Genomic DNA, 18,760 nt, shown 5'->3' with positions numbered 1-18,760 from the left:
GATAATCAGGGGGGCGTGGCACACATGAGGATCGGACGAGCTGGGCGTGACAGTATGAACTCATTCTGACATCTTAAACAGCCCCATAATCACTGCCACTGGCAAATGGCAATGCATAGGTGTCTTAAGGGCTGCATGAATGGATGTCAGCTGACTTTCCTGATTTTTTTTGGTGACCCTGCGTAGTTGGGGTGATATGGCTGTCGCAACTGACCTTTAAAAAAATCATGAACTTTGTCCCGTTATAAGATAATACTTATGGAATGTGCCATCTTTTGTTCTTAAGATGTTTTTAAGTCTTTAGAGTTATTAAACTATGTATAGTTAGATAATCTGGAAAAGATTACACATTTTTCCAATGCCTGCCCAAGTTTTGACTGCAAAATTTCTTTTCCTCAAAAAGCATTTTTATACAAGTAACCTGATTGCTAATTTCCAAAAAATAATTATCAGTCTCAGCTTCTGTACTAATACTTGATAATAACTGTAATACTGTAACATCACTGTCACTGTAATAATTCTTGATTATTACTTTTATTTCTAGGGTTTTTTTTTTGTTTCTTTGATTGCTTCCCTTTGATGGTGACCAGCAGCTGCTGAATGATGACCTTAGTAACCTTAGCTGTTTGGTTCCAAATACAGTAACCATAGACTTTAGGGATGATGTCTCATAACAAGGCAAAGCATCTGAAATGTGATATTTATGATATATTTCAATCTACACAAGTTTAACTGTGTCTTGATTACCAGTTAATTCTGAATGACAGTTTGGGAACGTCAGGGCAACATTATTTATATATTTTTTTGTCACATATTATACTTAGACATGCTAAAGTGAAGAATATAATGTCCATCTACTATTGTTGTTCAGCAGTGACTAATGTAAGGGAGGAAACAAATCTATTTATGGTTTATGCCAATTTCATAATCAATGACAATTTATTTATGAAAAATATCTAAAGAAAAAAATACTTCAAAGAAATAACACAGATAATACATTGTCAAGTCATACACATCACTACTAAAGTGTGATTTATGATAATTTCAGGTATTATTGCAGTGAAAGGTATGGCCCAAAACACAACACTATATGATTATATGTCTAACTATACAGAAAGTTTGCAAAAGTGTTAATGCTTGGCGTATAGGATATAACAAACTTTGTAACAGGATTCTATCTAAATGTTACTGTGCAGTCAAAGATGATCTGTAAAGAAAGAATACAATGACAATGAAACCCAAAGTATTTCAGTTGTATAACAGCTTTGCTTATTAATTATTAATGGATTATTAGAATAGAAACCATTTTTTTTTACAAACACCATGTAATATAGAGAGACAGAAAGAATGTTACATTACCTGCAGGTTATTAAAAACATTCCCGACTAATTACTTGAACATAAATCGATTTATATTTGTCACGCGAGTTTTGAAAATGATTGGAGTACCTTTAAAGGATATACACACAGTATCACAACATTTATCATATTTGTGCATAAACATTCCAGATATCAGTTTATAACTTTCTCGTATATACAGTACGTACATGCATGCCTCCAGCACTTCAGAGAACTCAGATGTCCAAAATGCATCTATTTATTATAGAAGTCTTGAAAAAGAATACTTTATTGCCTCATAGTATTTCCTTGGATTGAAAGGCAGTGCAATATAAAACTGTTAACAAAATGATGAACCAACCGGCCCTTTTCAAATAGTATAAAGTTATTTAAAAAAATTAAAAATAAGAAAAGAATGGAAAAAAGACAACATTTTAGTGCACATAATACAGCCAGTAGATTATATTGAAAAGGGAGAAAGCAAAGGGGAATATTATCCGCGACCAACTATCAATGGCGTTGACGTCTGTGAGGTCTGGGATTTTGATCTTGAGCTGCGAGGACCTCCTTCGCAGACGCGGCTTCTTCAGCTGGGCACTGGGGTGCGGCCTCTGCCGTTGTTGTCCACACTGCGTACTTCCTTTCCTGTACTGCACCTCAGAGCCATCAAAGACCACAGAGGAGTTCCTGGTCTCTGTCGCACTGCTTGTGATCTCATTGCTGACCACGTCGTTGTGGATCTCCAGGGTTGTTAGGAGAATGTTTCCATGGACATCAACCTTGAGGCAAAGGAAGAGCTGGCTTTAAATAAATAAAAAATGGAGAGTCCTTGGAAGATTGAGATAAGAATGACAGAACATACACAAAATGAGAAGCCTGTTTCCATAGCTGGGAATGTAGACTTCCTGAGCCTTCCTGAAATTCCTGACACAAGGATTCCTCAACCGAAATCAAAGATTTGATGCAAATAGACTAAAGGTAATCTCCGGATAAGTGGATGTGATGTGGTCATTATTTCAGTTGCATAAACAGAAAGGAAGTATTCAGATGCACCATTTTAATTAAGATCAACATTAACCTATGAAACAATAAAAATTATATATAAGAATTTAGTGGAGCTTGAGCAGCAGGAAGAGAGCAAAATATCGTGGCACTGCATCAATGGCAGAAAAACAATAGTCCTAAGAAATGGATAACAGACCACTAATGTGCAGAATGCCGACAGGAAAGTCTGCTGTGATGAAGGGGACAGACATGTGACGGCATAATCACAAACACAGCACACACTCACCGGCTGTAAGCGATGACACCCCTGCACCTGATTGGACTGTTTAACAGGTGGCGGTTCGCCTTCTTTGAGAGAGGACTAATTTCAAATGATCAAACAAATAAGGAATACAAAAAAAACACCCTTCATCTGATCTGAATGACAATCCACAAAGCTGCAGAAGCTTCATTTCTGAGTGAAAGGTCCCACTCTGCCTACATCATTGTATCACATTGTATGCAAAATATGCTCCCTTCTGTCACATTCCCCAGGAATTCTTTTAACTAGAAATTGATTGCTGTAAAAAATTTAGTAGCGGGGCATTTTAGTACAATAAACTACACTGTCTCTCTAACTCTAGCTTGACCTTTACGATGAATATTTAAAAATCCAAAAGGTTACCAAAGGTTCTTTATGATGCAGAGGATTTCCTACATGACGATTTACTTTGGAGTTCTTGCGAGTAAGAGGAAGAGTAGGCTATATCACTCCAGACTGCTACTTTATTCCTTGCAGAACTAACTTCTGAGGCGGTTTCACAGAGTGTAGATAATGTGCTCGGTAACCTTGGGTAAGGGGCCGTGTAACACAATATCTCTGTCCGGTACTTTTGATGGATGCTGTTCCACTGTTACGATCTCACCATAAAATCAGCAAATACAGAAATATTTTAGATTGAAATAACTGAATTACAGTGTCTGGGAGGAAGCTTTTAGGAGTTTCTTACTGTAATGTTTTGATTGAGTTTTGTTAATCCCCAATAACGTAGTTGGCACTCGTCAGTATATTGTGTATCCTGAAAGAACTGTATTATTATTTGTAAAAATTATTATATTGATTTTCAGAGTTGTAACATATGTAAAACTAGTGGGCATACCAAGACATTTAATTCCTGTGATTAAATGTTATGTCAGCAGGCAAAGTGTTACAGGTAGTGTGAAGATACATCATCTGATGCATTACTGTTGTATTATAAGCCAAAATAGTCATGTGTCTCTGAATAAAGTATAACTATACAATAAATGAATCAATTGCTTTGTCAGTCATGTTTAGATAGTGTCAAAAAAATAATTTCAAGGTCTTACTGTATTGCCATATTTGCCCCAGTCATTGTTGGCCTTCTCAGTCTTCTCAGCCATCATCTTCTGCATCTGAGGACCTCGTCCAAAGAAGATGTAGTTGACAAAAGCATACTCCAGCAAGGCGAGGAAGACGAAGACGAAACAGCCCATCAGGTACAAGTCTATGGCCTTGACGTAGGGAATCTTAGGCAATGTCTCACGCAGGTGTGTATTGATGGTAGTCATTGTCAGCACAGTTGTAATCCCTGGAAGACCGGACAATTAGGGCAGACCCTACAGCTATTCAGATGATAATAGAATGTAGCTAAACAAAGGTACTTTTACACAAAATAGCAAACTACAGACCTAGATAAAGTATTCCACGTGGAATACAGGAATAAATAAATACAATTACATAGTGAACAAAGCAGCTGAAGGCTAAGTGAGGTAGGAAGGTAAGAGAAGGGCACAGTCACAGGGGGAAATAGGCAGTAATCAGCCACTTTTATCCTACAAACACTAATCTAACTTGTTTAGAGGGTCTATAACAACACATTATGTAATAATGCAGCTTTATGTAATAATGCGAAAAAATTTAATTTTCATAACATAATGCAGCATTATTATGTAATGCATTGTCACACGCCATGTAACAACACATAATATCACCATATTAACTAATAAATTTCTAAAACTGCGTTACCGGAACCCGTCATGGCACCAAGTAGTTTGGTATCTGGTAAATTAGGGATTCATTTAGGCTATAAATTAGTTACATTTTTCGAGTTACAGTATATGTCATTATGTGGCACTATTACATAATGCACTGTTACACAGTGTAATAACATTACATTATATGATTTAAAAAATTGTTACATTTTGTTAAATTATAACATAATGTGTTGTTAAAGGATCTGTATCAAACCACAATTTTGGTATAAGCATTTATATTTTTTCTTATTATGGGTTAGATGCAGGAAAAACTATGTCAACCTTGATATTACCCTGGATGTACTCTTCAATACCTAATTTGCTGTCCACTGAAATCCTCATATCATATTCAGGCTGCAGTGTTTTGGACATGAAGGAAATTCTTAATTCTTAAGCTTTAATGATAATGAACGTACCCAAAGCAACTCTGGCAGCAGAGGCATCGTAATTGATCCAAAACGATACCCAAGACAAGATGGTGATCAAAATGGAGGGCATGTAAGTCTGGAGTATGAAGTATCCAATATTCCTTTTCAGTCTGAAACTGAGCGATAGGCGTGGATAGGCACCTTAAAAAAAATGGGAAAAACGGCAATGTGTTTCGATAGGTGTGTGTGCATAAGGGTGGTGATTTTGGCAACCAGAGCATGGCCACCCAACATTTTACTTTAATATTTAAATTACTTATGCTAAAAACAATCTTTTTCGGTATACAGTTGGATCATGCATCTGTACGACAGGAATACATAGATATAGGAGACACAAAATAAAAAAGTAAATAACCATCTTGGGGGCGGCGCGGTGATGCTGTGGTTTGCACTGTCGCGGGGTTTCCTCCGGGTACTCTGGATTCCACCCCCCCCCCCCCCCCAGTCCTAAAACATGCTGAGGCTAATTGGAATTGCTAAATTGCCCATAGGTGTGAATGGTGTGTGAGTGGTGTATGAATGTGCCAATGTGATGGGTTGGTGCCCCATCCTGGGTTGCTCCCTGTGCCCATAGCCTCCAGGACCCCCGCAACCATGAACAGGTTAAGCGGTTTCAGAAAATGGATGGATAAATATTTTTATTATTAATATTTTTCATATTGCAGATCAGATAAATAAATAAGTAATGTATTCAGATGTCGAGAGATAATATAATGTAATATAATTATCTATACGTATCATTTCCACAATGAATTACGAATCATTCATTAATATACAATATACCTTTGTGAAATGCTAAGCTAGTCTTTTTAGAAAGATCTTTTTATAATTCTGTCTATATAGAATTTACTTTGTTTTGTTTTATGCATGTGCTTATGTTTATGATATACTGTATATACACGAAGGGTTATTGAGATATACAGGTAAGTGCAGTATACATTACAGTATATAGACAAAAGTAATGGGACACCTGGCCATTACATCTACAAGAACTTTTATGACATCTCATTCTAAATATAAAGTATCAATTATTATCAATTATTATTATTATTATTATTATTAAATCCATAGGCATCCATATGGAGTTGGTCCCGCCTTTGCAGCTACAGTATAACAGCTGCCACTCTGCTGGGAAGGATTTCCAGAAGTTTATGGAGTGTGTCTGTGGGAATTTTTTGTCCATTCATCCAGACGAGCATTTGCGAGATCAGGCACCGATGTTGGACGTGAAGGCCTGGCTCACAATGACAGATAAAATTTGGAACTCTGCAGTTACTGAGACAACAGAGCGTTGGTGACCTTTAAGCACTATGTGCCTCAGTACTTGGTGACCCTGCTCTGTTACTTTATGTGGTCTGTCTTCAAGTGTAACAAGAGGTCCACAGGACAGAAAACAACTGGCTGATCACTGTATCTATGAACTCAAACCTTTCTAATAGAAGATGAAGAGAAATTGCATGTGCTCTGCTTCCAGCGTGGGGAACACTGTAGCCTCACACCTCCTAGCTGTGAGTTTGAATTCCCACCCCAGTGCTGTGTGAGTGCAGGGTGCATTTTCTCCATTTTTGTTTTCTCTTGTTACTTCAGTTTCCTCCTTTGGTCCAAACACATGTAGTTAGATGAACTGGTCAGAGTATGTGCTGTTTGTCCCCTGATGGATTGGCATCCTGAATCACCGATATACTGTACTGGATAAGGGATTATGTGAAATGAAATGATTTGGTGTAATGTGGTTTTTTTGGACCCCAAAGTTTGGTGATGTAGTATCAGTAGGTGTACAAGAAATATGTAAACAATTTAAACATAAAGAACATCTTTTCAGGAAAGGTATCCTTCTGGATGGAAAGATGAGAAGAAGCTACCTGTGGAGAAGACGACATTCCTTGAGACGAGCTTGTAGTCCACGATTGAGAACTGAGGCAGCTCTATGCGTGCCACTCCTTTGACAGCACTGTCTCCCCCTTTCCAGTAAAATTCTATATCATCTGTGGTGTAACCATCTGCAACACAAAGACCACCAGCATTGTGAAATTATAAGTACTATAGCATTTCATTGGAAATGAATGTAACTCTTCAAATCACCACGCAAATGTTTCAGAAACAAGAAATTCTGTTTATTTCTCTGTTGCCCGACGACCAAAATGTACAGTAACATAAAAGTAGGAACGGTAACAAATACACTAATGGGAGGGTGAATATTGGTTAGGTGGCACAAATAGTAAATAGGGACACTAATATGTTTGAAACTCTACATCTTTATACATCTGTGGTCTATTAACTTAAGCTTCCAATAACAGCTTTTTTGTAGCATTTTTCTGGTTACCAGTTGTTCCTAGTCTCGTTTAATTGAGTCTGTGTATGTAAGTGCTTCACAGTTAGTCTTTCCGCCATCTTGTCAATAACATCTTGAAGTTGCTAGTGTATCTCTGTGCTCCCGATTGTGTCATGCCTTTAATAAACCCTGAGCTTCCCCTATATTTCTAGACTCCTGTGCTTGTCTCCCCGCCGTGCTTCCAGCGTTCATGACACCAAGTTCATGTTAATGCCATTTGCCCAGCAACTGTGGAGCGCTTCGCATGACAAATTCCACCCAATGTCTGTCTCAGTATTTCAATCCCAGTTTGTCAATATGGCTGAAAAAGACCCACATTACTTCTAGAGTTACTGCGTTCATAAGACCAAGTGTCTTCTATAGCGGCTTTTCTTTCCTTCCTTGTGCTGCCACACAAAACTGCTGCTTCGTTTGTCTGAAAATGAAACCATGCGTAGATCCATATAATGTTTTTGTGAAGCAGTAGTAAGATCCATTAAATACTTTTTGGATTATCACATTCGCAAGGTCAAATGTCTCTTTCTCCCTTCTCTTCAACTAAGTGGCATTGCTTCCATTCTGAGGCCATCTGTCTCCAAATTTAATTAGTTCCATTCTGCCCCCCCCCCCCCCCCCCCCAAATGCCTTTGCAGAGTTTGAAAAAGATCCATCAAACGGTTATTGAGTTATCATCTTAACGGGATCAAATGTCAAAACTGCTGCGTTTTTTTTTTCTGCCTATCACTATCTGGTGCTGCTTCAATTTGGGGGCGATCTGTCTGAAAATGTAAGCTGTTGTAGTTCCTCACCCATACAGTTCTTGTGCAAGGTTTGAAAAAAATCCATTGACAGGTTTTTGAGCGATTGACTCGCATACCAAAGTGTCGGCAGCAGAGATGGCGATGGCAGTCTTTCAAGCTCCAGCTAACTGTACTCAGGTGACACCATGCGCCCACACTACCGGAAAAGCTCTTATTAATTTTTCTCCTGCTATAGCTACTTCATTATCGAGGAAACAGAGGGAATAGATGCTATATTAAGACTAAAGATACTTTGTTTGCTACTCACAGCTCTCAATTTCAAGTGTGCAGTTCTGCTCATCTAGTGGGTATCTTCGCAGATCCATCATGCAAGCAGCCGTCGTGGTTATTCTTGATAGGATAGAAAGACGTCATTTATTTTACATGCATAATGACATGAAAAATTGTTCAGTTTTTGCATCTCTGCATAGGCAATTCGGTTATTGTTGGTAGATTACATAGTACTCTTTCGTTGGTCAATTTGGGCAAAATGATAACACTTTTAGGATTCAGGAAAACATGAATCCCTCTATTTCAATTAACATTTACGAGATACTTTTTTTCAAAGTGATTTACAGCTGAAAGGGTTTTACTTTATGCTCGCTTGCTGGGATTTGAACCAACGAGCTTTGTGCTGTTAGCAAAATGCGCTATTTGTCAAGCCACAGAAGTTCTTACAGTTCGATGGTTCATTTAACCAAGAGTTTTTAAATGTGATCAATTTTAAAAGTGTTAACCATTCGAGAAGCCAGGCACAAAATATGAACACTAAACAAATACAGTGCAGCAATTTCAGAAAGTGCAGCAGTGAATTGATACAAAGGCTGTGAAGAACTTTGAAATAACACCGGTATCTGCACTTGGCCTTGTTTTATCAAGACTGATCATACTATACAGTGTGCCCTCATTTGGCATCTGATTATTCATCCATTTTCCAAACCGCTTATCCTACTGGGTCGCGGGGGGTCCGGAGCCTATCCCGGAAGCAATGGGCACAAGGCAGGGAACAACCCAGGATGGGGGGCCAGCCCATCGCAGGGCACACTCACACACCATTCACTCACACACGCACACCTATGGGCAATTTAGCAACTCCAATTAGCCTCAGCATGTTTTTGTGGGGGGAAACCGGAGTACCCGGAGGAAACCCCACGACGACATGGGGAGAACATGCAAACTCCACACACATGTAACCCAGGCAGACACTCGAACCCGGGTCCCAGAGGTGTGAGGCAACAGTGCTAACCACTGCACCACCATGCCGCCCCTGGTATCTGATTAAAAAAGTAAGAAAAAAAAAAAAACACATAAATCACATGTTTTTTTTTGGTGGCAAACTGCAGCAGGTCATTTTCCGCCATGTTCATATGCATTCATATTTATGTTAATGCCTGCTAAGGTTCCATTTGGTTTAATAATAAAATGATAACATTAAATAAATTAATAATAATGGCAACACTGCACATTATTCAAATATACAGGTATGCTAGTCTGGAACTAGATAGCAACCACAGGGCAACATCTTACTACACCTGCAGCAGAACTTTCTAGAATAAAAACTTCATAATAAAAAGCTTATAAATTCACATCAACAGATTTCCAACAGCATCTCGGGAAAGTTTATGAAACGTTCTGAAAGCGTTTTCCGTTTGCTGAGTTATCTGTAGTCTTTATCCACATTTGAACTGTAGCATCACTTTGTGCTCTTAGTGTATTTGAAATGGACATAAATAATTCAGCAACAACACTGAAAATACATGACATGTTTATAGAATACTACTGCCTATTTCCTGAAAGAGGACTTAGGTCTGAATTCCCATAATGCACCTTGCTCCAGGCTAATTTCCTCTGCCTTACAGTACATACAACCAACCTTAGCCCATAGAGCACAGTGCCATCTGGGTGCAGCCGAATCATCCTGTTCTTTACTGTCACACCGTGGACAAAAGACTTCTTGTCATTCAGAAAGTATGTGTCAGGGACCCACAGCTGGTCTGCCACCCGGTTGTCAAGCGTCAGATTTAATGGGATCCCTGCATAGGCCAGTCTCTTATCCCTCCAGTACTGCTGAAAGTACATAGTCAGCGTGTAATCCTGCAAGCAAAAGAGATGGTTAAAAGAATGACATTGGAAAACAATGTATCTTTATTCATTTCATTACGAAGAAACATACTAAACAGCCAAAGGTATGTTTAGTTATAAAAAAGCTCCTTTTCTGCACTGGTGGTGCAGTGGTGGTGCACTGGTGGTGCAGTGGTTAGCACCGTTGCCTCAGTGCCTAAGTGGTTATAAAAAATGGATGAAGCTTCTTTTGCAGATTATAAGTGTATGGTGTGTTTCAGTCCATGTAGCACAAGTGCTACACTTGGAAGACACTACCCCATGGATTGGGGTTTGCTGGCCATGTGGATACGGGCTGGCTGAGATGCGAGGGCACCCACAGAGTCTGCGAGTGAGGAGACTCTTCCCTCCATCTGGCTTGGCCCCTCTCTCCCTGTGGAGGCTTTTAGCGATTTAGTCTCTAACCCCCTAAAACTGAGACTGTTAATAGGAGTATAGTACACCTCTCAGTCTCACTTTACACATTAATAATGTAGCCTTGTAACACTTCTGGCTGCATGGGAATCTGTGATCCCAGACTCCTTCGGGGCTGTTCTACTCTTCACCTGAGGGGGAAAGCTGTCACCACTCTGCTGAGACTGGGTTCACAAACTCTCCCTGGCAGGGCTGTTATACCCTTCTCTGATGGCACTAAGCAAGCAGTGGCTCACAGGCAAACTCCGCCCCTTTTCTCCCCATCGCGCTTCATCCATTTCTCCCCTCATCCAGGTCACACAAAGTCCAGACAGAGTGCTTATGAACATTGTGCAGTGTTCAGTTTTCCTACAGTACTGCGCAAAGCTTAGGCAGTCTGGCAGTCAAACGTTTATGGCTGTTTATCTGGGTAGTAAATATATATTTGAGCAGAAAAAATACACAATATGACAAAATAGACCATATGGAAATTAACGGCAACACAATAAAAAGTAACAAGAATTACTTCTGTTCTCCAAAAAGTCTGATATCTGGTTGTATGGCTAGAAGAACATTGCATTGATTGGTTGATATGGGAATATTGGATGATTGCTGGGGTGACTTTAGGAAAGATCATGAAAAGGCTAAGCTGACACACTTTGACATAATATCACACTTCACTGAGATGAAGATCATTTAACCACCATTTTCTTTGATTGCCTAAAAAGGTTGCACGGTACTGCATGCATGAACTCATTTTAGTAGTTTCAGTGTGACTGATACACTGGTCTGCGTCTTAAAATAAAACATGATATCATTATAAAGACGGAGTTAGGAAAATCTCGCCTTGTTGGAACGCTCAACCCCATTAGTTGACAAGAAAACAACTCCTACATGGCATTGTGTGCTCATCACAGTTACTACGTGTAATTTCTATCGAGGAGACATTCTGTAGGCAGAGCTCCCACGTCGTATTGTGTGGTTGTAACAGTTACTATTTGTACTATTACTGAAGTCACTCTATAACCAAAGTTTATTGATGGTAGAGTATGACGAGCATCTGCAATAGGTTTCTCTCATACTTACTGCATATATTTTCTGCTGGGTATGTATTACTTTGACTATTTATATTGTTTTATGAATATGATATATACCTTTGTAGTACATGAAGTGGCCTCTTTGGTTCAGCTCTGTAGTTTTGACTGAATTACAACTGATGTGTATTATTCCTGCCCCGGGGGTTAGGTTTTTATCGATTGTTAGTTATGTCTGGCTACCTCTTTTAGGTTCCTAGTCCATGCTGCCACTGCAGATCCTCACCAGGATTGGGACTCTTGAATATTAGAATAAGGGCAATGAACATCTAATGACTACAGCTTTCTGACTAACAGACTACGAAACAGTCCAATGCAACCTTTTGAGGTGAGTCCATCAGACATCCTTAATATGCTTTACTTATTAACAGGGTTGCCAGCTCTCATGCATCTGGCATGACACTCATGCTTTCGGACTCACACGCTCATGCAAGAAATCTTACAACAAATCTATATTATTCCATTATCAATCTAAAATTAGCTACACCAAAAGCCTTGGGATAGTTTGCAAGCCCTACAGACTATTGACAAGATAACTAGTAATTTATAAGGTAACTTACATGCATGCTAATGCATGTGCATCTGTGTGCAGACTCGTCTCAAATTGAAAATCTCACGCAAGCTAGCTGACCAAAGTTGGCAACCCTTTTATTAAATAAGCTGACAATTGTGGCTTAAGGCCCCCTACGCTGAATGTCAGACATGCTGAAACTGCAATGCTGATCAAACAAGCTGATATTGTGCCAGAATATAGCTGCCCTGCAGTTCCTGTATGAGGTCAGTCGGGTTTCGCATTGTATCTGTGGATATTGCTTAACTGGCTGGAAACAAATGCTATACAACATCATAATGTGGGATACTGTAGCTTAGTTAAAAAAAGAGAGACAAGTCTAACAGTAATCTGAACAAAATTAAATTAATAACACATCAAAGGTAACAGTGTTCTGAAATAATCTTTAAATTAAAATCAAATGCAGTCAGATATTTAATCTGCGGTCTATGTAAGTTTTTCAGATGCACATTAAATGTCTTTGGCTGCCGAGTAGGATTCCATTTTTGGGCCAGTGGGTGGTTCCTTACAGCCCCATCAGACAAAGCACTGATTTGGCTTGATGGTTACAGAAATCTGCTTCTTACAGCTTCATTTAAAAGTGCCCTGTTCCTGCTGGTTACCGTGCTTCTCACATACTTCCCATTAAACGTATCTGCTTACAGCTCTGAGACTCCTTTCCAAGTTCAGATTCAGCATTCGGATTTTGTCAACCTACCCTGAAAATGTTGCTGGTTTTTGTTGAATGCGATGTGTGGATGGTTGTTATACCCTATACTTACACTAGGGCATATTTGTCTGTGCAGCTCAGGCTCTCAATAGATGCATGAGATCTATGCAGGAATACCCTCAGCTTCTGAGGAAGTCTAATTAATTTATCCTTCCAGTATTAAAGTGCCAATATTCATGTTTTTTTTTGTAGCAGTAAAATAATAAGTATAATAAATCAAATTTTTTTTGTCTGTGCACAGATAATGGCTTTTTGAGACTAGAATACTGTAAGATTTTAATTTTGAGGGCAAGTTTTCCAGCCAAGAAGCAGGGTCATAACACCCAAGCAAATATACTGGTTTTATATTTAGTCTGCTTCATAAATACAAGTAATTTTTTTAAATGCATTTCCTAACAATTATGCTAAATAAATATAATAAAATGCAATGAAAATACATTCCTCCCAGAGACAATAAGCTGCTGTAACATCTATGGTAATATCAATCCACTGTCAGAGTGCATGAAATTGCAACCGGAATGTTATAATGTCTGTACTATCCTGTAACCTTAGTGCAGGATATCGATGGAGACCTGGATCTCTATGACCCTGGCTGATATACTAATGACATTTCCTTCATTCACTTAACAAAGGGATGGAATTGTCTGGTGATGCAACTAAGGATATACATAGCGAAATGTTGTTAAAGCAAGTAGTCTAACCTGCTGAAAAATTGTGTTTTAGGTCATTTGAAAATGAGTATATAGTTAATTTTTTTCTGACAATCATGCAAACACATTAATCCTCCATAGCTTCTTTCTGTTTGTCAGACACCCACGTATTAGTTGCCAGATGTGGTCCATAGCACTTAAACATAACCATCACATTTTATTATGAATTCAGTCTGAAAATGTAATGAGTTCGATGCAACTTTCTACAAAGAGAAATAATTATAATAATTGATACTTCATTGATCCCCTGTAGGGAAATTATCTTTATACCTCACTCAACTTGCTCTTCGTGGAGTAAGTTGACCGCGAAGGGCTGCCACCCATAGCGGCGCCCAGGGAGCTGGGGGTAAGTGTCTTACTCAAGGACCCGCAGACGTGCTTAGGCTGGGTTCAAACCTGCGACCTTCTGATTACAAGGACACAGGCTTACACGCTGCCCCCTAAATATATGAGATGCAAAGCTCTCATTTGTCTACTGAGACTGCAGTTGTGTGTGTCAAAGAAATGGTAGACCTTCTCCTGCACGTGGGTCGCCAGGTCTTCGAAAACAACTGACGAACCAAAGATTTATTAACTAAACGTGGACTCTCCATATTGTCCAACTTGCTGTTTGCATTTTTGTGTGTGTGTGTGTGAGTAGATACTTATATGGTACAACAAGCCTACTGAGCAAACTGTGCTGTTGTTGATACTTGTTGACTTGACCTACAATTTTCTGTTTATAGAGCTGACTGTTGCTCTAGGAAGAATCATTCATGATGGGCCGTTCGATTAAGAGTACAGTTCAACAGACATCAATGACAGAAGCCAGGGGTGTAGCAGCTGGGAAGATTCTCAGTCACAAATGCAAGTAAATGCAATTTAGAGTGGAAGATGAGAAAATTCTGCACTTAAAGACAAGTACAGTAAATTATGCATTACAGGCAATGTACAGCAATAAAAAAAAGGTTCTATTCAAAATGAATAAATTAATTACCAGAATGCCCTTTATTATCCCTTCCCATTCTCCTGAATACATTCAGTGAGCCTATTGGTGGAATCTTTTTTTAAAAAAAGAATCTTTCTTTTATAACACCACTGAGTGCTGCTGTGTAATACAACCTCATTGGCTTTCCCAAAAAGCATCATGTACTCCAGGGACCTCCCTTCCTTCTACCTCCTGTTTGTACTCCACTGCTACGATGCCACATTAATATCAGCCCCAAATAGAAGTCTGGGAATGTTTATCAATATCCTTCTGTGACTGACTTTACTCTGGCACTAGTATTAAGTTTATGCACTTTGTGGTTATGAACTCATACCAGTTGAGATATCACATGTGCATTGCTAATAGCACCAGGAGTTATTACAGCCTTCACAGGAGTCTCTAGGATGTAGAGTGGCAGATGATCCAATCCCATTAGAAAAATATTTCTCAGGTCCCCACAAAGATTTGTGAAAGCAATCAAAAAACTAAAAAAGTCTCATATTTTGTTTAGTTACTTATGGGTAAAGGTTAGGGCTGGGTGGGGGTTAGGGTCGTCATTTTGGGATTAGAGTTTTCCCCATAGAAATGAATGGAGAGTCCCCACAAAGATATAATTACAAACCTGTGTGCGTGTGTGTGTGTGTCCTGCAATGGAGTAGCACCCAGTCCAGCGTATACTTCAGTCTAGACACTAGCCTCCAGTCCCCTTCCAACTCTGGCCGTGATAAGTTAAAAGATGGATGGTTCTATCTTGATTTCAAAGTAAGAACCACAGAAACAAGAATAACAAAAATGTAACAAAGAATCTCCAATCTGAGAGTAAAATGAAGTATAACAAAGGATTTTGTATACATGTTTGAAATTAGTGTGTCTGGGGATGGGAACATTAGCACTGAATGGGGTATTTTTCTACACGCACATACCTACAGGCACAAATGTAGCAATAATGAAACATTCAGGGCTACAACAGGATTTGATCCATATAGACAAATCTAACTGTTAAAATCATTCATACAATGTTTTTGTGCAGTACAAAAGTGCCATGTTCGTAAATAATACGTAACATAACACAAGTAACTGTATTAAGCTGCTTCTGTATAATACTTTGTGTTTCTCCTTTTGTTTTTGTGACATTCTGCTACAGGTTATGCAGAAGCATTATGGAAGCTCCAGTCTGTATGGTGTGGGGCCACATTTTGCTCCCTCTTTTGGTTTCTCAGAGATGAATAAATATTTTGGAGGGGACGATTTTGTCTCCTCCGTTAGAATGAATTTTGTTTATTGGCACAAAGTGCCTGTCTAATGAGTTTCCATGGCTTGTGTAAATGCTGCGCTGTTGCCTCCCAGCATGAAACCCTTCTAGCATGTGAGCTGTAACCATGACAGCCGGATTCTTAAACTGGACACAGTTATCACTGACATTGACGAGTCAGACACCAGTCAGAAACTGCATGAAAAAGCAGGGCATTGTGGGTGTTCTGAGTACAAAAAGCACAAGTGGCGTAGGCTCCTGGATTTCACACAGGCCAAAACAATCGAACTGAATCAATATATGTAACTCACCAATATTTTTTCACTGTACACAAATGTGTAATTACAAAATTTATACAACAGACAAAATAAAATAAACGGTATGCTATTGGATCATTGGTATTTGTTCGTGGATCCAGCTGATGGGTGACAATAATAGGATTAAATTTTATACTACAAACACAATATGGTGTAATTGCGTGGACAGACGACACTCTGCCTTTGCTTTCTGTTGTCAACATGACTTTAATCATCCATCCGTTTGCCTAATCATTTATCCTACATAAGGCAGAAAATTTCACCTACTGTAAAGGAACCCCACAAGCCTACAGGTGCGAAGAAATGGTGCTACATGCTAGACTTGGGAGGTATGTCGGTATTATGGTATACCCTAGCACTTAGAAATCCCAGAGGAGTTATTTTAATATCGGAAAAACACCAATACTCCTCTTACTATAGAACTGATACAGAGATGCTGTTTCTTTTTAAATACCATCGTATACTGGGGTGAAATGTCTAGAAGGCAGCGGTGTTGTGCAAACCAAATGTGTGGATAGGCCCCATTTCAGACAAGACATGAAAAATACACCCAAGCAGATACTAATGTTCTTGAATCTTTATGTTACAGTTACGGCAGGATATGGCAAAGAGAAGGACGATCCGTGGAGCGACTTCAACGAAAAGGGATTTCTTAACGGAATAGAAGTTACTGCACTGCCCTGTACAATAACTTAAAACCAAATACTGTGCACCATATTTCAACCTCATACTCCATACCTTGCTCCCTGCTTTTGGATTCAGTCTTTTGCATATTACTCATATGCCAGATTTGTTATATTCAGTGTGAAGTAAATCCTGCATAAGATGACAAATATTTAATACAAGTTTCACTTCCATAAACATGAACAGTCCACACTAAACTCAAAACGAGCCTCTACATCTATAGTGTAACATCACCAGTATATAACTGTAAAGTATATAGCAAACACACACTTTCTCAGCTACATGGCTTTTCTCTAGAAACCATTAATGTTTTTTTTTTCAGTGAAAGCATTTGCTTTGTCCTGGGTCTGATGTTACTCTACATCCAGCCCTATAGGGAGGTCTTCCAGCTTACAGAGAATAACTTGGGGGTTGGTGGCAGGACTGGCACTCCAGCCACCGGAAAAAAAAACTCGTACTGGACCATTTGGACTAGTTTGGTGTTGAGGTATCACCCACTGCATGGCTGCACTCAGGTTCTCTTCCCTGAGGTGGTTTGTCCTGTGGTGGGTGTGACCATGTGCTTTTTTTTTTTTTTTTTGGGGGGGGGGGGGGGGGGGGGGGTAGTTCAGAACCACGAACAGCAACAGTACTGGTATGCACCCAGGAGTTAGGCTTAGAACCACATTAAAACCCAAATACAACAAATAATATATTCGTACTTATAATATATTGCAATGGGAAAAGTAAATGATGTCATTAAAAACATCTCATCTGTTCGAAGCCTGCGACCGACCCATGGCCATGGGGATTTCAAGCAGACCTAAGTTCACACCGGTTCATTTTTAAGTTATTCTTCGTCATATTTAGTACTTCGATCCAAAGCTGTACCATATTAACGCGCCGACGTTTTTACAAGCACAATGTACTCTTCGCAAACTTAGCACACGATAAGATTACATAACAGCATTAGTCGTTACACTTACCATATTTACTTCAGACACCATGTCTATACTTGCCACGTCTATACTCATACCAACAGCAACAGGGGCCCCTTAAAAATACGCAAAAAACATACAAGATTACAACACGGTATATGAAATGACGTTAACTGGTGAATGCAACAAAGATCTTAACAATCCCAAAGTCATAAATGATTTTAACGGCTACTTTGAAATCGCATGCCTATGCGCTAAGTAAGCGGGCTACTACCTCCAAAGTCCGGTCTAAGGCGAATGTCGTATCCTTTTAATAGTTTGTCCACCGTTTCTTTGACAAAATATATATTTCCTGATTCGTTGGCGCTGGAAAAAAAAGACGATTATTGTACCAACATTCGCACATTAAAAGCCAGAAAACGCTCTTTTATTCATTGATTCCGGACACTTACCTCTGAGTGCAGGATACCACCGCTATTATAATAACCGGTACGGAAATAAAGCCGAAGAGTCTTCCTTTCTGAAATACCCACATTTCGTTTGGTCGGTCAAAAGGCAAGTGGAGAAACAAAACCTTCATCTACTGAATTTAAATTAAGAAGCTGCAAGAGTTACTGCAAATCTATTCCATTACCAACCATTTCTGGAAAATAAGCCTGGTTGGTTTTCACATGAAGAACTTATGTTGCTGTCTGTCGCAAAAATTGCAACATGTGTCTGCAAAACTGGATTTCAGGTCCATGTCCCATTACATTTTTGCTCCTCTGTTATCCAGCGTACTTTGTTTCCCCTTCTTGGACAAATCGTGTTTTAAGAAGCTCACCGATTCCAACGCAAAGTAAAAAAGAAAAGAAAAGAAATGGACATGTCGACAGCTTATGTCATTTTTATAATGATTTGTAATTAAAATTTCAGGTAACGTTTCATCCCTTTGCCTGCTGATTTTCTGACAGCCAGGTAAACTGGACATTAAAATCAGTTTGTCTAAGCAGACGTGGCGAGCAAGATGTTCAATATAACGGGCCACGTGACGTAAGAATGCGTAAACTGGTGACAATGGAGATGTATAAGACCTGGAATTCCACTTTAGACTCATTTTACATGCGGGTA

At 39.2% G+C, this 18,760-nt stretch overlaps 1 protein-coding gene across 6 annotated transcripts; it reads right to left on the bottom strand.

Moving 5' to 3' along the window:
- Positions 1 to 920: 920 nt before the first annotated feature.
- Positions 921 to 18,664, bottom strand: LOC125709529 (gamma-aminobutyric acid receptor subunit beta-3-like). Of its 6 annotated transcripts, XM_048978089.1 has the most exons (11): positions 18,289 to 18,664; positions 18,103 to 18,170; positions 17,925 to 18,016; positions 17,699 to 17,766; positions 9,789 to 10,009; positions 8,184 to 8,266; positions 6,667 to 6,804; positions 4,793 to 4,945; positions 3,690 to 3,931; positions 2,629 to 2,703; positions 921 to 2,116 (listed from the first exon to the last, which is right to left on the bottom strand). In XM_048978089.1, exons 1-11 carry the CDS (start codon positions 18,289 to 18,291, stop codon positions 1,772 to 1,774), a joined length of 1,488 nt encoding a protein of 495 aa, XP_048834046.1. In that variant the 5' UTR covers positions 18,292 to 18,664; the 3' UTR covers positions 921 to 1,771. The 6 variants fall into 6 exon arrangements, with proteins under 6 accessions (XP_048834046.1, XP_048834045.1, XP_048834048.1 ...); XM_048978088.1 differs by having other exon boundaries at positions 18,103 to 18,664; XM_048978091.1 differs by having other exon boundaries at positions 9,903 to 10,009; positions 18,103 to 18,664.
- Between the last annotated feature and the right edge of the window lie 96 nt (positions 18,665 to 18,760).

The sequence above is a fragment of the Brienomyrus brachyistius genome, chromosome 16, assembly GCF_023856365.1.
Source record: "Brienomyrus brachyistius isolate T26 chromosome 16, BBRACH_0.4, whole genome shotgun sequence".
Classification (NCBI taxonomy): Eukaryota; Metazoa; Chordata; class Actinopteri; order Osteoglossiformes; family Mormyridae; genus Brienomyrus; species Brienomyrus brachyistius.
Note: the sequence above shows the minus strand (reverse complement) of the source record. Positions and strands in the feature narration are given on the sequence as shown.